The sequence below is a fragment of the Chrysoperla carnea genome, chromosome 2 (genome assembly GCF_905475395.1).
Source record: "Chrysoperla carnea chromosome 2, inChrCarn1.1, whole genome shotgun sequence".
Classification (NCBI taxonomy): Eukaryota; Metazoa; Arthropoda; class Insecta; order Neuroptera; family Chrysopidae; genus Chrysoperla; species Chrysoperla carnea.
Genome location: NC_058338.1, coordinates 26,601,745 through 26,619,189, shown reverse-complemented (window position 1 = coordinate 26,619,189; position 17,445 = coordinate 26,601,745). Strand labels below are relative to the sequence as shown.

Here is a 17,445-nt window from a genome sequence, read left to right as displayed (position 1 = left end):
GGCTTGTACTGATATAACACATAAGCATGATAAAGATACGGTGAGTATATTCAAGAATATCAATTTGGCAATTTTCATTTTGTACTGTATATTGTTGTATCAAATACAAAAAAGAAATTAAATTGATGTTTAGTAATCGTTAAATAATATACAGTCCGTCATTCTGAATACTCAAAATAGAAAATGCTAAATTTTATACGGGCATTGGTTTTATATTATGTAGCCCAAAAAAATAGCTCATGTTCGTAACTGATAAAAAATAGAGGAAAATTTATATTACTATTCTTTATAAAGCAACAAACATCGTTTGCTCGAACTTAGTAATATCGGCAGAAAAACGTTTCGTACAAAATTTATTTTTTCTTTCTTTAAAGGATAACGTTCGAATAGTAATTTACCTCTATCTCTTACCAGAAAGACTCAGCTATAAGAATAGGCCATTTTACGTAACACCTATGATCGTATACAATTTTGCATACTACATTAGAAACCATATCTATTTTGAGTATTCGATAGGACAGGCCAATGATTCTGTCGTTTCATTTTTCCTGTTAAAATCGCTCGATCTGTAATTGGATGCAATTAAAATGAAGCAAAATATAATTTAACCATTAATTCAATGAGCTTACCTATAAAATCTATAAATAATCTATCCATTTTCAAAATTCTGAGTTTTGTTATAAGATTAAGAGATTTTAACCGATTTTATCGAAATCGATTATCATGTTTTGATTTAGTTTGTCTGCCGTATATGTTAAAAATAAGTCCAACACAATGAATAGGAAGTTTTATAGGTAGTTATTGAATTCTCATAAAATTTAACCTTTTTTGCCTCATTTTAATTGAAATATTGTGAAAGTGTCTTTTTTCATGCTTCTTTTTTTTATATAAAATGTGCTAGAAAAAATTTTATTGGCTAGAAAAATTTTGTTGCGAAAATATAGGGTTACCCAATAAGATTTTACCATGTAAATGGGAGAAATTTTGTCTAAAAAACAATTGTAGGGTCTTACTTACATGAAGTATACTAGTAAACCTAGTAAATCTAGATACTTTAACAGGATTTACCACTAATTGACAGATTTTTAATCACCTGCTAAATAAGTAACAAGATTCAGTTATTGTTTTAAAGTTTCTCAAACCATGACTTGATTTCATAGAAGAAAAATAAATTTTTAACCTTCTCTATCTCGGTAATAAACTATTTTCGGACAAACGTTTATACGAAATTTTGCTAATTATTACTAAGGGAAGATGCACTTAAAATAGTGCCGTGAAATTTTGAAACACCTATTATAACAATATTTTACTATAATATTAAAGTTCAGGTTTCTCTTATGTAAATGATTACATGTTTTTGGACAAAATTTCCCCCATTTACGGGATAACATCTTATTGAACAATCCTGTATTATTAGGAATTAAAAAGCATTAATTGGATTCATACAAAATCAAAATTTATTTTCATAATAATTATTTTTATTAAAAAAAACTAAAAAGGCTTTATTTGCTAAGATTTTCAGAGAAACACGAAATGGAGCTTCTTTATTTGATTACAGCTTCTTTTAAAATTTTCATTTTTTACTACTACACATAAAAATTTTATTCTTTTCCATATTTATCCTATTTTCTCGTCACTAACGCATGTTGCTGTTCAGGTTCATGGTGGCGATGGACCAAATAAGGTAAATTCGATGGTAGCTTTTCACAACTTTATTGTTCTTTTTATTTTAATTGTAAATACACATTTTTATTTTTAATTCACTTAATTCTGTAGACAAAAAACACAATTAGTGCCGTAAATAAATAATGAGCTTTATAATTTCCTTATTTATAAATCAACTAACTAGCCGTGAGCTAATCTTTCATTTATAAAAGAATTTAATCTAAATACCTACCTGTTTAACTTAATATATTTCGATTCTAATTGCTGTTTTTGTTATGTCGCCTTGATACATAGTTTAGAAAAATTGGTATCAGTTGAAAATTTAGCAACAGATTGTTTTGGATACATATAATCTAGTTCCTGAATTGCCTTATGCTATAACAAATTTTGTTGAAAAAATTTGGTCAAAATTACAGTAGATTCCAAAATAATCAAATAATAATAAAATATAATTTTGGATTCAAATTCTGCTGAATTTATTGATATTTCGAAAAAATGTTTCAAACAAAAAATATTTGCTTTTTTATCAGAAACAACTTTCACCTATCTCTTATCATTTACGATAAGATAAATTCATACTCTTTTTAGGATGTCCCACGTCGATACTGGTCCACCAAAAATAAAAAAAATGCATATAGCTAAATTTTCAGTGACTTCTAATTTTTTCGAATTTACAGTGATATTCTAGCGAACGTCTGTACGAATGTATCAATGGGTATTTTAAATGTGTATTTACTGAATATATAAACCGATTAACCATTAATATTACTCGAACTTGTGGACCGTTTTTGAAGTGAAGCTTCTATACTGAAAATATAATCAACTGCGTTGACCTTAAGAAATTGTTCGGTATCGAATATCCAATTTTAGAAAATAAAAAACGAAAGTAGGCAACCAAAAAACATCTAATCTTTTACATGATTTTAAACAAATTTTCGTGGGACGTAATTCTTGTATTTAAATCCATTACGCACTATATCCACATAAATTTTATGCAAAACTAAATAAATCATTAATTAGATTCTTATCAAATGATTTGATATATGTTGATATTGATTTTGTTATAGAAGATTCAATTCAACTGATTATTTATAACGTTGAAGCAATTTCAGATTTTCTTTTTCAAAATATTAATCTTTAAATTTGAATTTAGGTTGTGGATGATGATCCAGAACCAACACCTCAAGTTCATGACCAAGTTCGTGAATTTTTCTTAAAATTAGCTGGGGAAGATGGTGAAGTTGATTGGCGCGAATTGAAAGAAATTTTGGATTATGTAATGCGCAATGGTATGTTTTTTTATCAAACTTTTTTAATACTTTAATTGTATATAAATAATAATAAACTTTATCTGGTTTTGGTTACTTTTTGGGTAATGTTTTACTAACTCAAAAACTGTATGATTAATTGCAACGACTCCGTTTGTCTCGATTTATAATTGTCACAATCAATACACATCCACGAAAATTTTGATAAGAAAAGAGATTTTGCACCCACGTAAGGAGAAGGGGTGCCTAGTCTTGTCAAATACGTAAAACTGTTTGATATTATGGAATCAGATAATGTTTATAGGAAATATCTAAATGTTTTACTTAACATAATTTAACAGTTTCTCGAGGGCGTTTCAACCCTGATGGAATCGTATACCCATTATTACTACGCCGCATCGGTAGTATACTCTCTATTAACTGGAAACATATAAGGTGTTTATTTCGCTTGAATCCACTGTTTCCGATTCTGTCGGGGATTATAAAATCATTAATTGAATTTACTTATTAAATGGGTACTTGGTTATCACAAATTGCGATATCCAAAGTAAGATATGAAAATCATCACTCTGGATTTTTCATGGTTTTTCGTCCACCAATTTTGAAAATTGTTAAACTATGTTCAGTACGACATTTTTATAAATATTAACATTGAAATTACATATAAAATTTACATTATTGTGTATAGTGAAATAACGGATTTATACTTTAAAAAAATAATACCACTAAAAATGCTGTTGTGTCAGAGCTGTATGTTGAATACTTTTTATACATAATATTCTCTCTAATTTACTACCATTATGTGTAAACAAAAATAATCAATTAATTGATAAGTGAGTAATTGTATTCTAAAAACTTGGTGTGTTTTTTATTTCTGAATAATTTGTTTATTCATTTTATTTTTGCTTTTTATTATTTTATATTGTTTTCATTTAATTCTGGAATGTTAGTAGATATGAGGAATTAATTTTATAAAATACTATGCAGTTTTTATAACTATTTGCGTTGGATCAAATTCAGAAACAATAATTTAATTAGCGTCGTAGACCATTTAATTATCATACTTTTAGTTGTGCTAAGTTGTTAATAAAACCTTTTGGTACCGCAAATTGGCCTCTAGCACCTAGACACGAGAACAACCTGTCACATTAAGGTTAAATATCATCGGTTAAAATATTCCGTTTTAAGCAGATGAAGCTATAGGATTCTGTCGAGGCCAGGCGCCACACAGAAAGCAAACAGCTTCTCCGCCGGGATGTCTCCCGGAATTTATAGATTCAAGATTTCGGACCCAAACAGTCTGAATCTGACGCCCTGGCGGGTGCAAATAACATTTATGGAAGTTTCAGCGTCTTCTATACAGGTCCTATAAGATGAAGAAGATCATTAGAAATCTTCATATTATGAAGGTGATAGTTCAATCGACAGTATCTTGTCAATTGTAAGTTTCAAGCAAGCACAGTCAAATGGCCTAGCTATATATCTTCTTGTATCTTCGGGAACAAACTCTCAATAAGAATATCTTTCACGTTTGGATAGAAGGGAACAAGAACTTGTACCCAATGTCCTACGCCGTACATCGCCATATACCCTCCATTACAGCATTTACTGCTACCACATACCATAACTATCCCGCACATTATCAAACCTAGGTATCTAAATTAACGCTTCCCTCACTTCCATCAAGTTGAACTAAACCACACTTATTGTGCGGTATCTATCGTTTAACTGAGTGCAATAACACAATCTATCGTGTAACTGAGTGCAATCATTTTCTAATGCTTTTTCCAGAGTATGTACTAACATTCCGGCAGTTAAATATACCGATGTCATTCATTTAACATTGTGAGCTACTTCCGAAGGTTTATACAGTAGAACACCGAGAATTTGTTTTTGAAAATTCCTGGTAATCGTAAAAAGAAAGGTAGCTAATTTGCACACTTTATTTAGGATAAATAATTTTGGATTTTTATGCGAGATATAAATAATAAATGTAAATTTTCTTAGAAAACATCTTTAGGCGTAGACGTAAAATGTAATTAAATACTTATAGAATTATTTTGCATAATTTTATTAAAGGTTATTTTTGGTTTAAAAAAAAAAATTAGAATCCCGTTTTTTCTAAACTTTATTACAGGACCAGAAAAGTTAAGTTGTAATACCACAATTCCTCGACTGATAAAAATATTTTGTTAAATCCTTCATGCTTGATTATGTTTTTGCCTCCTTTTGTTTAATGTCCATTTGGCTAAATTTTTACCAAATTTTCTGGAATATGTCATTTTGTTGTTTTAATTTTCTTTAGTTTTTGTTTATTTTTTGTTTGTGTATTTGTTTATAAATGTATGTATAATGTAGAGCTACCAGCTTACAAAGAGAATGCCACTGGAGCGATGGCAGAAAATGGGGAAAACACCGATTGTGCAAGTTTATTGCTATCATTATTATCTGCAATATGTAGCGTTGCCTGTAAAGATACACCTCTTGCAGATACATTTCAACAACAACCGGCAAATAATCCAAATCAGGTGCCAGACGGTATTATTGGTAAGAAACAAGTTTAGCGCACACAAAAAAAGCAAATTCAAATTCTTCTTTTTCTTGAAGATATTTTTGTTGCTACAGTTTTAGACCCTTTTTACGGTATTCAATTTTGAAATTCATGTTTAAAAATGATTTGAGTAATAAAAATACAGAGTGTGGAAATTAAAAATTAAGTTTGAATATTTTATATTTACTTTTATATATTATTATATTTAAACTTTTCCTATTTTCATTTTTCATAAAATTTCAGGTGATACGATTCATTATAAATGTTTTTTTCTTTTATTACGCAATCTTTCTTGGCTTTTTAACACACAGTTTTCTCTCAAATATATAACCAAAGCAAATATATTAGAAATCGGTTTAATTCGGTGAAAACAAAGTCAAATTGAAATCATAAAAGAAATCGTAGAAGAATTCTTGTTTTTGAAAATTTCAATCCTTGAAGCGATTATTTGTGTATAATCGCTTTAAAATTCCCAGGTCTTGTTTATCAAATACTGAAAAAAAAAACTTTAAAAAAGCTGACATAAAAATCTTTAACTAATTCAAACTGTAAAGTTCATTTTGCACCAGCTTGTATAACATACTGGTTGTTTTCATTACATAGTTTTAAAGTTTGTTGTTTTTATAGTATGAATACGTTTTGTTGTTACTCAAATCAATTTTAGCAAACTATTCTCAATTATTGTTAGAAAAATAACGGTTGAATAAATCTGCAGTCACTATAGGTGAATAAATCTGCAACTATTGAAATAATTGCAATCACGTATATATAAACGTTGCACTTTTTTGCTTTTAAGCTAGTTTTTACGCTTTAAAGACAAATATGCAGAAACTTCTGGTTTCTATGACAGTTAATTTGCTATTTGACTGCATAAACCCATTAAGAACTAGCTCATAATATACTTGGTAACAATTCATAACTCTCATACAAATTTTAAATTTAGTGGCAAGAAGTTTGTAGAAGAAGTATTAATGAAATTAAAAACATTCAAAGAACGAATTTGAGCACTGCCTGGATATGTACCATTAGGGTGTGATGCAAATATTTGATGCACCTTTTTTGCTTTTTTACAAGAGTAATTTACATTGATAACGTGGGCTATTAATGCATCGAGCAATTGACTGGGAGCATTTAAATACAAAATAGATTCTCAATTGTCTTTCAAAGTTAATTATTTTTTCGATTTAGTGCTTATCAAACTTTTTCTAAGTCGCTTATAAAACGACATAATGGAGCACATATTGCTTTCGGTTTTCTTTATTGCATTCTTTAATACACTGGTCGATGTTTTTTCAATCTTCTGAGTTCATGAGAGCTTTTTCCTGACTATCTTTGTTCTTGTTGTTCTTGATGTTATGCCTTTGAGCGCATAGTGACTATCTGTATTTGGTAAACAACATTTTACACTGATTTGCCTCTTTAATGGCATGCCTCTTTTTCTGTCAAGATATCGACCGTAGCGCGACGCAATCTATTCTACTTATCTTGACAATCTTGGCAACTGCCTATCACTATTCAGTAAATGCCTAGTCGCATTCAATACATTACATTTGATTCTTCAATGATGATGAATATCTCCCTCTACCTTTGCACTTAAATTTTCTTGTTTTCTCTTGATATTGTGAAAACAATAATTTATTTCATGAAATTATGTTCGAAAAGTTTGCCTCTTTACAGTCCTGTGTCTACCGTCATCCTGAATTGATGTATCCGCTAAATATCACTTTATTTTTCAAATAAGTGGTATTTTTCGATCTATTAACAGGAAATACTACTGCTCGGAATTCAGATATCCCTGATATAGTTATGAGGAATAAGTACTATATATCAAGAAACTTATTTTGCTAATGTAAATTACTCTTAAATAAGTTAAATGTAAGGATTTCGTAATATGCCCATTTCATTAATAAGAATCTTAAAATATTAAAACAAATATGTAGTCAATTTTCACGTCATTCATGAAAATATGAGACGAATTTTCCAATTTACGCTTACAAATTTTGTTGAAACATCTGATTGTATATTATTACATGCTTATAATAAAATTGAAATATGCAACCATTTGTGCAATACTTTATGTTTGTTTGCCAATTTCAAATGCTTACTTAAAATTTTTATCAAAAAAATTATAAATCAAAAAGTGCTCATGTGTGATTTTATTTTATGCTTTGTGTGTGAAACTAGTTTTAAGTTGATAGTTTAAAAATGTTAATAATTTTTAATAAAATTTTTGGTTGTCCATAATTCCAGAAACGCATAATCGAGGCTTTTCACAACAATTATGTCAAAGTATGATCCATATGATGGACAAAGATTACAATGGAAAATTGAATTTTGAAGAATTCAAGGCTTTATGGGTTGATGTACGAAATTGGAAGGTAAGAATGGTGCTACCTGTGGAATTTTATTTTTAGGAAGGAATTTAAACACTTATATCTCGAAATAGAAACACTAAATTTAATTCTTATTTTTGTAAATATTAATGAAAATTGTTTGAAAACAATTAAATTGGTTTGATAATACCTACATATTTTTATCTTTAATTCGAGGATATTTTTGCATAATTACAAGATTACATAAAATTATCAGGAAAATTATTAATAAATAGTATACAAATATTTCACCATTTTATTCTTCAGGTGTGTTACAGGTGTGTTTATTTGCCTAAAATCACTTTTCATTCAACTTTCAGCTTCGACCATCTTTCGTAGTCTGTCATGATTCCGAAAGAATTCAATTCGTTTAAATTTAAAACAAAAACCGAAGAAACAGATTTTTGAAAAGTCGAAAAAAACCTCCGTGATAACTTTTACTTAATGAAGAATATGATTGTATTAGACTTCAAAAACTTGCACCTCAATAATAGGATAACCTTGACTTTTCATATTTCCCTTTTAATCCTTTTTCCTCAGTTTTAACTGAATAATTTTTGCCAAAAAATTGCATTATTAAAATTCTGTTTCAGAATGTTTTCAAGTTATACGATAGAAATTTTACTGGATTCTTAAGTGCATTTGAATTACGACAGGCACTTAATTCAGCTGGTTTTACGGTAAATAATCATTTATTGGGTACGTTAGTACAACGATATGGTACCAGAGAAGGATATATTCCATTTGATGGGTTTTTAGCTTGTGCAGTCAAACTGAAAACAATGATCAGTAAGTAGAAATATATCGATTTGGTTGATTTACGATACTAACAAAGGCTCAATTTCTTGACCTTTTTTTTTCTCATATTTTAACGATCGACTATCATAATAGCATATAAATGTTTGCGAAGAAAATTATATTAATTTAATTTTTTACAGAAAATCCTGACGAATATAATCGATTTATGAATGAAGGAATGCCATTAAGCTACGCTGGTTATCCCGGATATCCTAGCTATCCAGGTGGATTCACTCAGGGAGGCTACTAAACTTTTATATATTTTTTTAAGCTTATAAAAACATTTAATAAGAAACTTTTTGTTAAAATACTTTTTTTATCTTTTAAAATTAATATTGTTATACTATTTTACTTTTATTTGTTAAATATTTGTGTTACTAACAGAATTATAACTTTTTAAATACTTACTAAAATAGTATTTATTTGCTATACACTCGCGAACAAAGAAACTGGATCACTACTTTTAGCATTCAATTCCATTTCTTAAAAAAACCTTTGTTTTGATTTTCTCTATTTTAAAACTATGCAAGGAATTTTATTTTCAAGTTGCTTCAACTTTGCTGTATTGTATGCTATCCTCTTAGGCAGGTTTTTGATTATAATTATTTTCGCTGCTATATTGAAAATTGTATAGAACTATTTAGTGATTCGATTTCTTGGTCAGCGAGTATAAATTGTTTAATACATAAATTGACGTAATTTAAAAAAAAATTGTACAACTCTTTTGTTTTCATTTAATCTATTTTCGAGATTTTTTTAACGATTTTGATAAAGATGATTATATTTTTTGATAAGAATAATTTTCATGTGTCCATAATTATTATTTATAATGAAAATTGCTTCCAATTAGCATGACAACTTTAGATTATATTACAATTAAGATTTCTACACATGTTATGTTACCATATTAGTATTCTGTACCGGAAAAAAAGTGCATAAAATTTAAGATAAAGTCTTGCACTTGAGCACCAAGGGCCGATTTATACTTTAGACAGGACGGAGTAGAAGGCGATAAGTTTTAAATCTTTAAAATAAAAATAAATGAAATTTTCAAAATATTTATATTTCAAACTCCTCACGTAATTTTATTAATTTAAAGCTACAAAATAGAAGGATCTATTAAACTAATAGTTGTTTCAGATGGATAACTGCGTGTATCAGCCAATTTGTAAAAGAGGGATTAATTAGACATTAAATAAATACAAAATGTTAATTTTTTATATTTAAAATAATTAATCAGAGATAAACATGTTGGTATTTTTCCTTCAGTTACTTAATCTTGACTAGTAACAAAAGATCTAATATTGATCTGTTATACGAAGTTTTTTAATTTCTTGACAAATTAAAATCAATTTTTATTCAAATTTCTATAATTTTAAAAATTGTTAGTAGTCTATTCATTTTGTAAAAAAACTTTTATTTTAATTTATTGTTTTTTAAGTTGACTATAATTTTTGTAATTTTTCGTTTGTTTATTAAATAATTTTATAGTTTATTATTATTTTGTTTTTTAGACATCAATTTTTCCAGATAATTTACGACCTAGTATTCATTTGTTTCTTTCCTGATTATTTTGGGTAGCAATTCAAATTAGCCCGATCATCTTATTCCTCCGAGGTGATTCTGAGGTGAAACCCTAAGATAATTGGACTAAATGATTCTTAACATATTGTCTGTTTCAGTCCAGAACTTGGTTTAATTTATTCTAACTTTTCTTCAAGTAATATTTCAGATTACTTTTAATTTACACACTTTCATTTGTAAATAGCTTTATTTATAATCAATAACTTTTCAATTATTTTTTATTAATCTAAAATGGGATGCATAATCTTACAGTCGGATTATTCACTCCGATTAGATTATATCGATAATATAAAGTGTCAGGCATGTCATGTCAAAATTTAAAAATAATAATAATTTAATTCGTCAAAAATTTTTATTTATTGCAAATGTTTTTCTTTTAATTATATATATTTAAAAATAATTGATAATGAAAATATTTATTAAAACTTTAAGATAAATAATTTATATAAAAAAAATGTTTGAAGTATATTTTAATCCTAAAAAAAAATTTAAATTCAAATTATTTTTAATATTTAATTCTTTTTATCTATAAATAGTATGGTTTTTGAGTAATTTACAATATAATAGAAACAATATTTTCTATTCATAATCGCTGAAAACTTTTGAATTTTTTTGCTTTTACAGTTTTTTCTAAAAAATTATATTTAGTGAATGAACGGTTACTTATCTAGGGAAATTACACATAAAAGTAGACGTAATTCTTAAATAGTCCAATAAACTGAACAAGAGCGCTATTGCAACCCCAGTAAATAACTGTTCCACCCGCTTAAAATTGAAGTTTTTTCATTTTTTGTTATTTTAATGAGAAATTAAGTAAAAAAAAGCAAAAACATTTATTTGACTCTGTGTTTTGTCGGGTGTCGAACAAAATGATTTTTACATTTGTTTTGAATTTTTAATCTTATCCGAGTAATAAAAAATCGGATATTCATGAATTTTAAGTTGACTGTGACATTAAACATTTGGCTGCCGTTATACTGATGACCATCATTAGGGCTATGAACAGATAGTTAACAAATCGGTGAATCTAAGACTCTTTACAAATCAACAACAAGAACAAATACTGAACATGTTAATACCTTTTACAGTTTTTATGCAACATCATTGTATTGGTACATTCGAAAATAATTGCATTCATATTATTTGAATTTTAACGAATTCTATCTACAGAATATTCTTGAAATGTTTGTAAGATGCTCTATCAGGTATGGTGTATAGCTCAAAATAAGTCGATTTGCCTTTCGTTTTAATTTAGTACAAGCTGTACGAACAATCAAAATTTTTCCTTCAAATTAAGATTAGATTTTCTGTAGGCTGGTATTATGCATTTCGTTAAAAAATCCCCTTCAGGATCCACAGCTTACCTTTGTAAAAGCTTTGTGCTGTTACAAAGGTAAGTTGGGTAAATCGGGTTACTTTAAGTTGTTCTCTATCTGATAGAATATTGTGCAAACCTATCAAGCACAACATACTTATAAAATTACTTCCAGTTAAACGTATTTAAACAAATTAAAAAATATTTTATGTTAAAGATGTGTATTTTAAAACAAAATTTCTGAACTATTGTTAATCTTAAAATTGTATTTATATAAATAATTCAAAAATATCTTAATCTTTGTGATTCTTTCCTACGTTCAGATTATAAAAAGAAATATTTCAAATATAAAAAATATTAAATAAATACAAGATGAGGTATAAAATCTAAGTGCTTATTGATCGAGAAATATTCAGGCATCAGAAATGGACGGTGTGTGTAGTCAGTTTTAAAAACTAGTGCCCTTGTAATAAAAATTTATCAATAAAGATATTTTTTTTTGTTCTTTAGTTTCAAGTTCTCTATTTCTTAATACAGTCATCATACAGTCGTCATTGTACAGGTCAAAACAATAACCACATCAGATCAAGAGTTATTAAGGGTGGATACGTTTGAAATGAACACACTGTATTTATTTTAAAAACCAATGCTATGAGTCAAAGAGTTTATTGTCTCATTCCTTTTCTGGTGGTCGAGTACTTTTTGCTATAAAAAACACATGGTTTTTATGCCACACCTTGTACTACACAGTTATACCTACAATTGTGCCTAAGTAGAAAATAATTTATAGACAACGATAAATATACTCAAAAATAAATTTAAATCGATGACGGCGATATAAAAATAACTAATTTTACTTATTAATTCAGTCTTGAAGTATATATTGAAGGTCGTATAATCAAGGCTTGGTAATATTCAAAAATATTATTCCTCTATTCATGTAATATAAAAATTGTTTGATCAAATTATTCATGTTCAAAGTTTACATTGTAAAAAATGTAGTATTCAAAAATACTCTTTAATTTTTGCTAAATGATATTTATATATTATATTGTCAAATTATGTATTTTTTGTCATCTATAAATATATTCTATATTATTAAATTTTGAACTTATTTTTTAACTATTAAATTCCTATCAGAATGTTTAATTTGCAAACCGATTCATAATAAATAATATTTTCCGCTCTTTACACTCATACCATATACAGGATGTCTTTTTAAGTTGACATTTGCTTGATACTCGATAAATAAATTTAATCGATGAAAATACTTCAAACGAAAAATATTACCACATATATTATACCGGCATCGAGTTCGCTCCGAAGTTTTCAGGTTCAATTAAAATTTTCGTGTATTTTAATAATCTAATCGATTTTTATTGATTCTTATGATTTTACACATCATAATTATAAATATCCGAAGCTCTAGTTTTATACTTAACTATATTTTCATTTTCCCAATAAAAAGTAATAATTAAAATGACGAAATTGACGCATGATTTTTTGGTAAGTAATAAATATAAAATTTTTTTGAAAATTAATATTAAGTATTTACAAGAATTTACTTTTATCGAATAAAATTTGCTATTAATCGTAAAAAAACTGTTACCTGTATTAATCTAATCTATTAAATCATTCACACGTGGGAAAGTTTGAAGTATTTTACAAAAAATACTAAATAAATTAAAAAATTTGTTGTGATCTTCACACATCCTCTATATACGTGTAACGATTACGTTCCATCTTACCAAATATATTTCAAGCGAAAAAAAAAAATTATCTACTTAAAAAAGTTAGTTGGTTTAACTGGGATTCATGCACACGACTATCGTAATTGAATTTTTAAAAACAAGTAAAGTTGTTGACGTTAAAAAGACCTCGCACAAATTAGATGTAATCTGCATTTCGGTCAAACTTATTTAAATTTTGGCAAATGATAGTTTAAGTCATTCTAAAGAAAAGTTCCCATGGTCACAAGTCATGAAATGACAGGATTTCATGTTATTAAATTTTTAATATGCACTTATTTGTATAATGTATACCTATGTGTGTATAGGCAAATACATATACAGATGTGTATAACTACATGCATACGTGTGTTTATTAATGTAGTCAACATAATATTTAAATTAGTCAACAAACTTATTTAAATTTTGGCAAATGATAGTTTAAGTCATTCTAAAGAAAAGTTCCCATGGTCACAAGTCATGAAATGACAGGATTTCATGTTATTAAATTTTTAATATGTACTTATTTGTATAATGTATACCTATGTGTGTATAGGCAAATACATATATAGATATGTATAATACATGCATACGTGTGTTTTTTAATGTAAGGGTGTTGTTTTTTAATTCTTGTTTTTTTTAAGAATATGTTACGAAATTCAAAGAAGAAGCACTGTTAAATGTTCAGCGCATCAATAATATAAATTGTTAAGATCAATATTTTCAGTTATATATATATACGTACATGATTTTTGACAATTAAATTACAATAATTTTTTTTTATAAATGAGTACATTTTCCAATTTTAATTTAGCGATAACTTGAAATCCTGTCATTTTCATGACTTGTGAGCATGAGAACTTTTATTCAGAATGAATTAAGCTATCACTCCCCAAAATTCGAAAAAGTTTACAATATTAAGCTACAATATTTATTATATGATCATTTCTAATTTTTACAAATTTTAACGTATATTTAAGTTCTAAAATAAAAAATCTGTAAAAAAAAACCCTAAATATTTTTATTATTTTTTGTGATTATAATTATGTATAGGTACTAATATGTGAATACCCTTTAAGGATACTTGATGATAATTAATCTGATTTGATTATAAATTTTTCTTTCGGAATAATTATCAATAATAGTTATATTTAAAACAATTTTAATTACCAAGCATTAAAAATGGACGGGGAATTCTGTGGTAATCTTCTAGTAGCCACAGAGATTAGCCCATTTTCCTTTGCCTGTCTGTATGTCAGTGAATTCGATACCTCAAAATAAAAAAAATATTATTAAGTTATCATCCACTAAATAATTCGCATCCACTTTCAGGCTAGCGTTCGGTATCTTCATATCTCTAGGGTTTAGTTAGTAGTATTTATATATTGTGTTTTATAAGGGAGTATTCCAAAATTCGCAAGAAGTTCGAATCAGACGTTAATCTTGGGACAGCCTTTATTGTTATTATATAAAAGTAAAAGAATTTTACTTATTTTGTATAAAAACTTTAATAAGAAAAAAATAATCTCTGTTAATTTGTTTTATGAAATTGTACAAAATGATTTTTCATGAATTTTTTTTTTTTTTTTTGGTTGTAAATAAATAAAAATCGTTATATATTTTAAATTTTGTTTTATTTTTTAAATTTTCTAACCTATTTTTCTTTCAGAACTAAATTATCAATTAATTAATTATTTATTAAAGGTAAGTATTAAGTTAATTATTTAATTAATAATAAGCTGGGTGGCTGTGTGGGTATAGCACTTGCCTATGAAACCAAGGTACGTTGGTTCGTATCCTGGTGTGGCTAACATTTTTACTTTTAAATTAAATGAATTTTACCTATGTTAAAAATTTTCCACTCTTTTATAGTTTTTTATATTATCTATATAACCCGCCCTCTTGCTATAAATTACGTCAGTTATATATATGTCATAAATCACTATTCTGCCAGGGGGTGGGAATTTAAATAATGATAAATATATCTCACTCTTTAAAATCATGTTCTCCTGTTACAAAATATTAAAAATATGTACAAAATGGCTAGTTATGCTAAAATTTGAAACTTTTTAATAGGAGAACATAAGATATAGTTTATCTCAAACATATTCTCCTATTACAAAATATTAAAATTAGTATTCATAAATTAAAAAATCGCTTGTTAAGACTAAAATTTGAAATTTTGTAACAGGAGAACATGTTATATATTTTATCTCATTTTTTTATAACATATTCGCCTATTACAAAATATTAAAAAAATACTTATTTTGCTTGCTTTTTTGTTGATATGTTGTATTTTTTATTCTTATGAAATTTTATAAGATTTTGTAATAGGAAAACATGTTATTTCACACACAAAAAAATTAATTATGTTAGTCCCATTTTCCTACTTATGTCATAAATCACTCTTCTGCCAGGGGGTGGGAATTAAAATAACATAAAATATACCTCGCTCTCTTACTTATTTGTCGCTTTTGATTCTCTTAAAAAGTGACATTATCTCGGCATAATAACTTATTTAATTAAAAATTAAGAGGAGAATTGCTAGATACAAACCGAGGTATTCTGTAACCGGAGGCGACTGGGTTAGCCATTTCGCCACCCTTGACATATTATATTTACGTATTTTTACCGCCAGCTTATTTTGTTTTTCATATTCATGAGATATCGATTTTTAAAATTAGTCATATATTATTGCATTAGTATTGATATATACTTCGTAATGCAAGAAATCTAGCGCAAGATCAAAATTTGGCACGTCTGGTCTTGTAGATATTTTTTTTATAGGATATCGGATTTCGACGAAAGTTATCTTTTTTCCATTTTGAATTGTAGGCCTGACATTGAACCACAAAAATCCGCAATATAATCTAATCTATGGGAAACAGTTAATTAGTTTTAGTTTGCAGAATCACTATAAAAAATTTGAAAATTTTATGAAGTTCGATATGGCTTATAGGTACTCATTTTCGAGTGGGAATGTTGTATTTCATTAAGCATTCCGTTAAATATAATGCATGCTTATATTATAGTTTAAATTTTAGATATTTCTAATAAAATAATACCAAATAGTAACGCGATATAAAAATGACAGCAACTTCAATTAATCTCATTGTTATTGTTTTATATACAGACAGGTGTAATACTTATAAAATGTATTGTAAAGTGATCCTTAGACGTTCAATAATTTGTTTCTATTAACTGTCTATTATGCTCTTCAAGAAAATATTTCGTAAAGATTACGTATACTTACAAAAATTAATCCAGAAAAGCCTTCCGAAAAAATAACATCAAATTGGAAACAATTTCTATGCACTTTAGACATTGCAAATAGGAGTTTTATAGGTTTGGAACAATTTCTAAGACAAGCTTAACTTAAATTGTCGTGTTACTAGGATTATTTTTAATTTAATGTAATTTATAATATTTACAAAAGATAATTCTAATTATTATTATTCTCACAAGCAGTATTTATTAATCGAAAATCTGAAACTATATTTTATCATTGTACGAAAAATTTAAAATAATGGTTATAAAGCCGTACCTATAAGTAAAGTTCGAACCGGTAGAAATCGGCAAACCATTGAAGATAAAAACTTGATTGATCTTTTAAAAGATTTTTAAAGCAAATATAGTATGAAAGATTTTCTTACAAAATCAAATATCATGGAATGAATATTTGATGCAGAACTATTAATAGTTACGGTTCTGTAAAATATCTACTAATTCAGAAATTTCTAAATTTAATTCGAAATTTAAAGTCAAAATTTGTTTTCTTTAAGGTTGTTAGAAAGATCTGTTCGATGAAAAACATTCTCATCAGAAGCCGCCGTAAACTTATAAAGTCCAAAATTGATTTGGTTTTTCCCATTTATTAGTAACGCGTCAAATTTATGACGAATTAACAACAAATTTTCTGTTTCTTCGTTCTCTCCATTTCTTTGAAAGTGTAATATACTTTAAACTTGTATGTGGTGCTGAACATAGTAGAAAGGTGAGGTGGTTTACGTTACACATAATAATAAAAAATTATTACAAATTTTTATCTTATCATACAAAATATTTTATGATATTATGGAAATGGTTTCGATTGTTACAATGTAGTGTGTAGTGGTAAGGCTGTGCAATCAATTTTATTACCTGACATTAATTAGTCATAACTTAA

The 17,445-nt window shown here is 27.0% G+C and overlaps 1 protein-coding gene across 6 annotated transcripts in view; it reads left to right on the top strand.

Moving 5' to 3' along the window:
• Positions 1-9,989, top strand: part of LOC123293598 (calpain-B-like) — a 29,432-nt gene extending 19,443 nt beyond the window's left edge. For 2 of the 6 annotated variants that reach the window (XM_044874470.1, XM_044874471.1), the window contains exons 11-17: positions 2-40; positions 1,658-1,684; positions 2,819-2,954; positions 5,292-5,480; positions 7,735-7,862; positions 8,450-8,645; positions 8,795-9,989. In XM_044874470.1, coding sequence (XP_044730405.1) covers positions 2-40; positions 1,658-1,684; positions 2,819-2,954; positions 5,292-5,480; positions 7,735-7,862; positions 8,450-8,645; positions 8,795-8,904 — 825 coding nt within the window. In that variant the 3' untranslated portion in view covers positions 8,905-9,989. The remainder of the gene's footprint in view (position 1; positions 41-1,657; positions 1,685-2,818; positions 2,955-5,291; positions 5,481-7,734; positions 7,863-8,449; positions 8,646-8,794) is intronic. The other 4 variants (XM_044874472.1, XM_044874474.1, XM_044874473.1 and 1 more) reach the window with 4 other exon arrangements.
• The last annotated feature ends 7,456 nt before the right edge of the window (positions 9,990-17,445 follow it).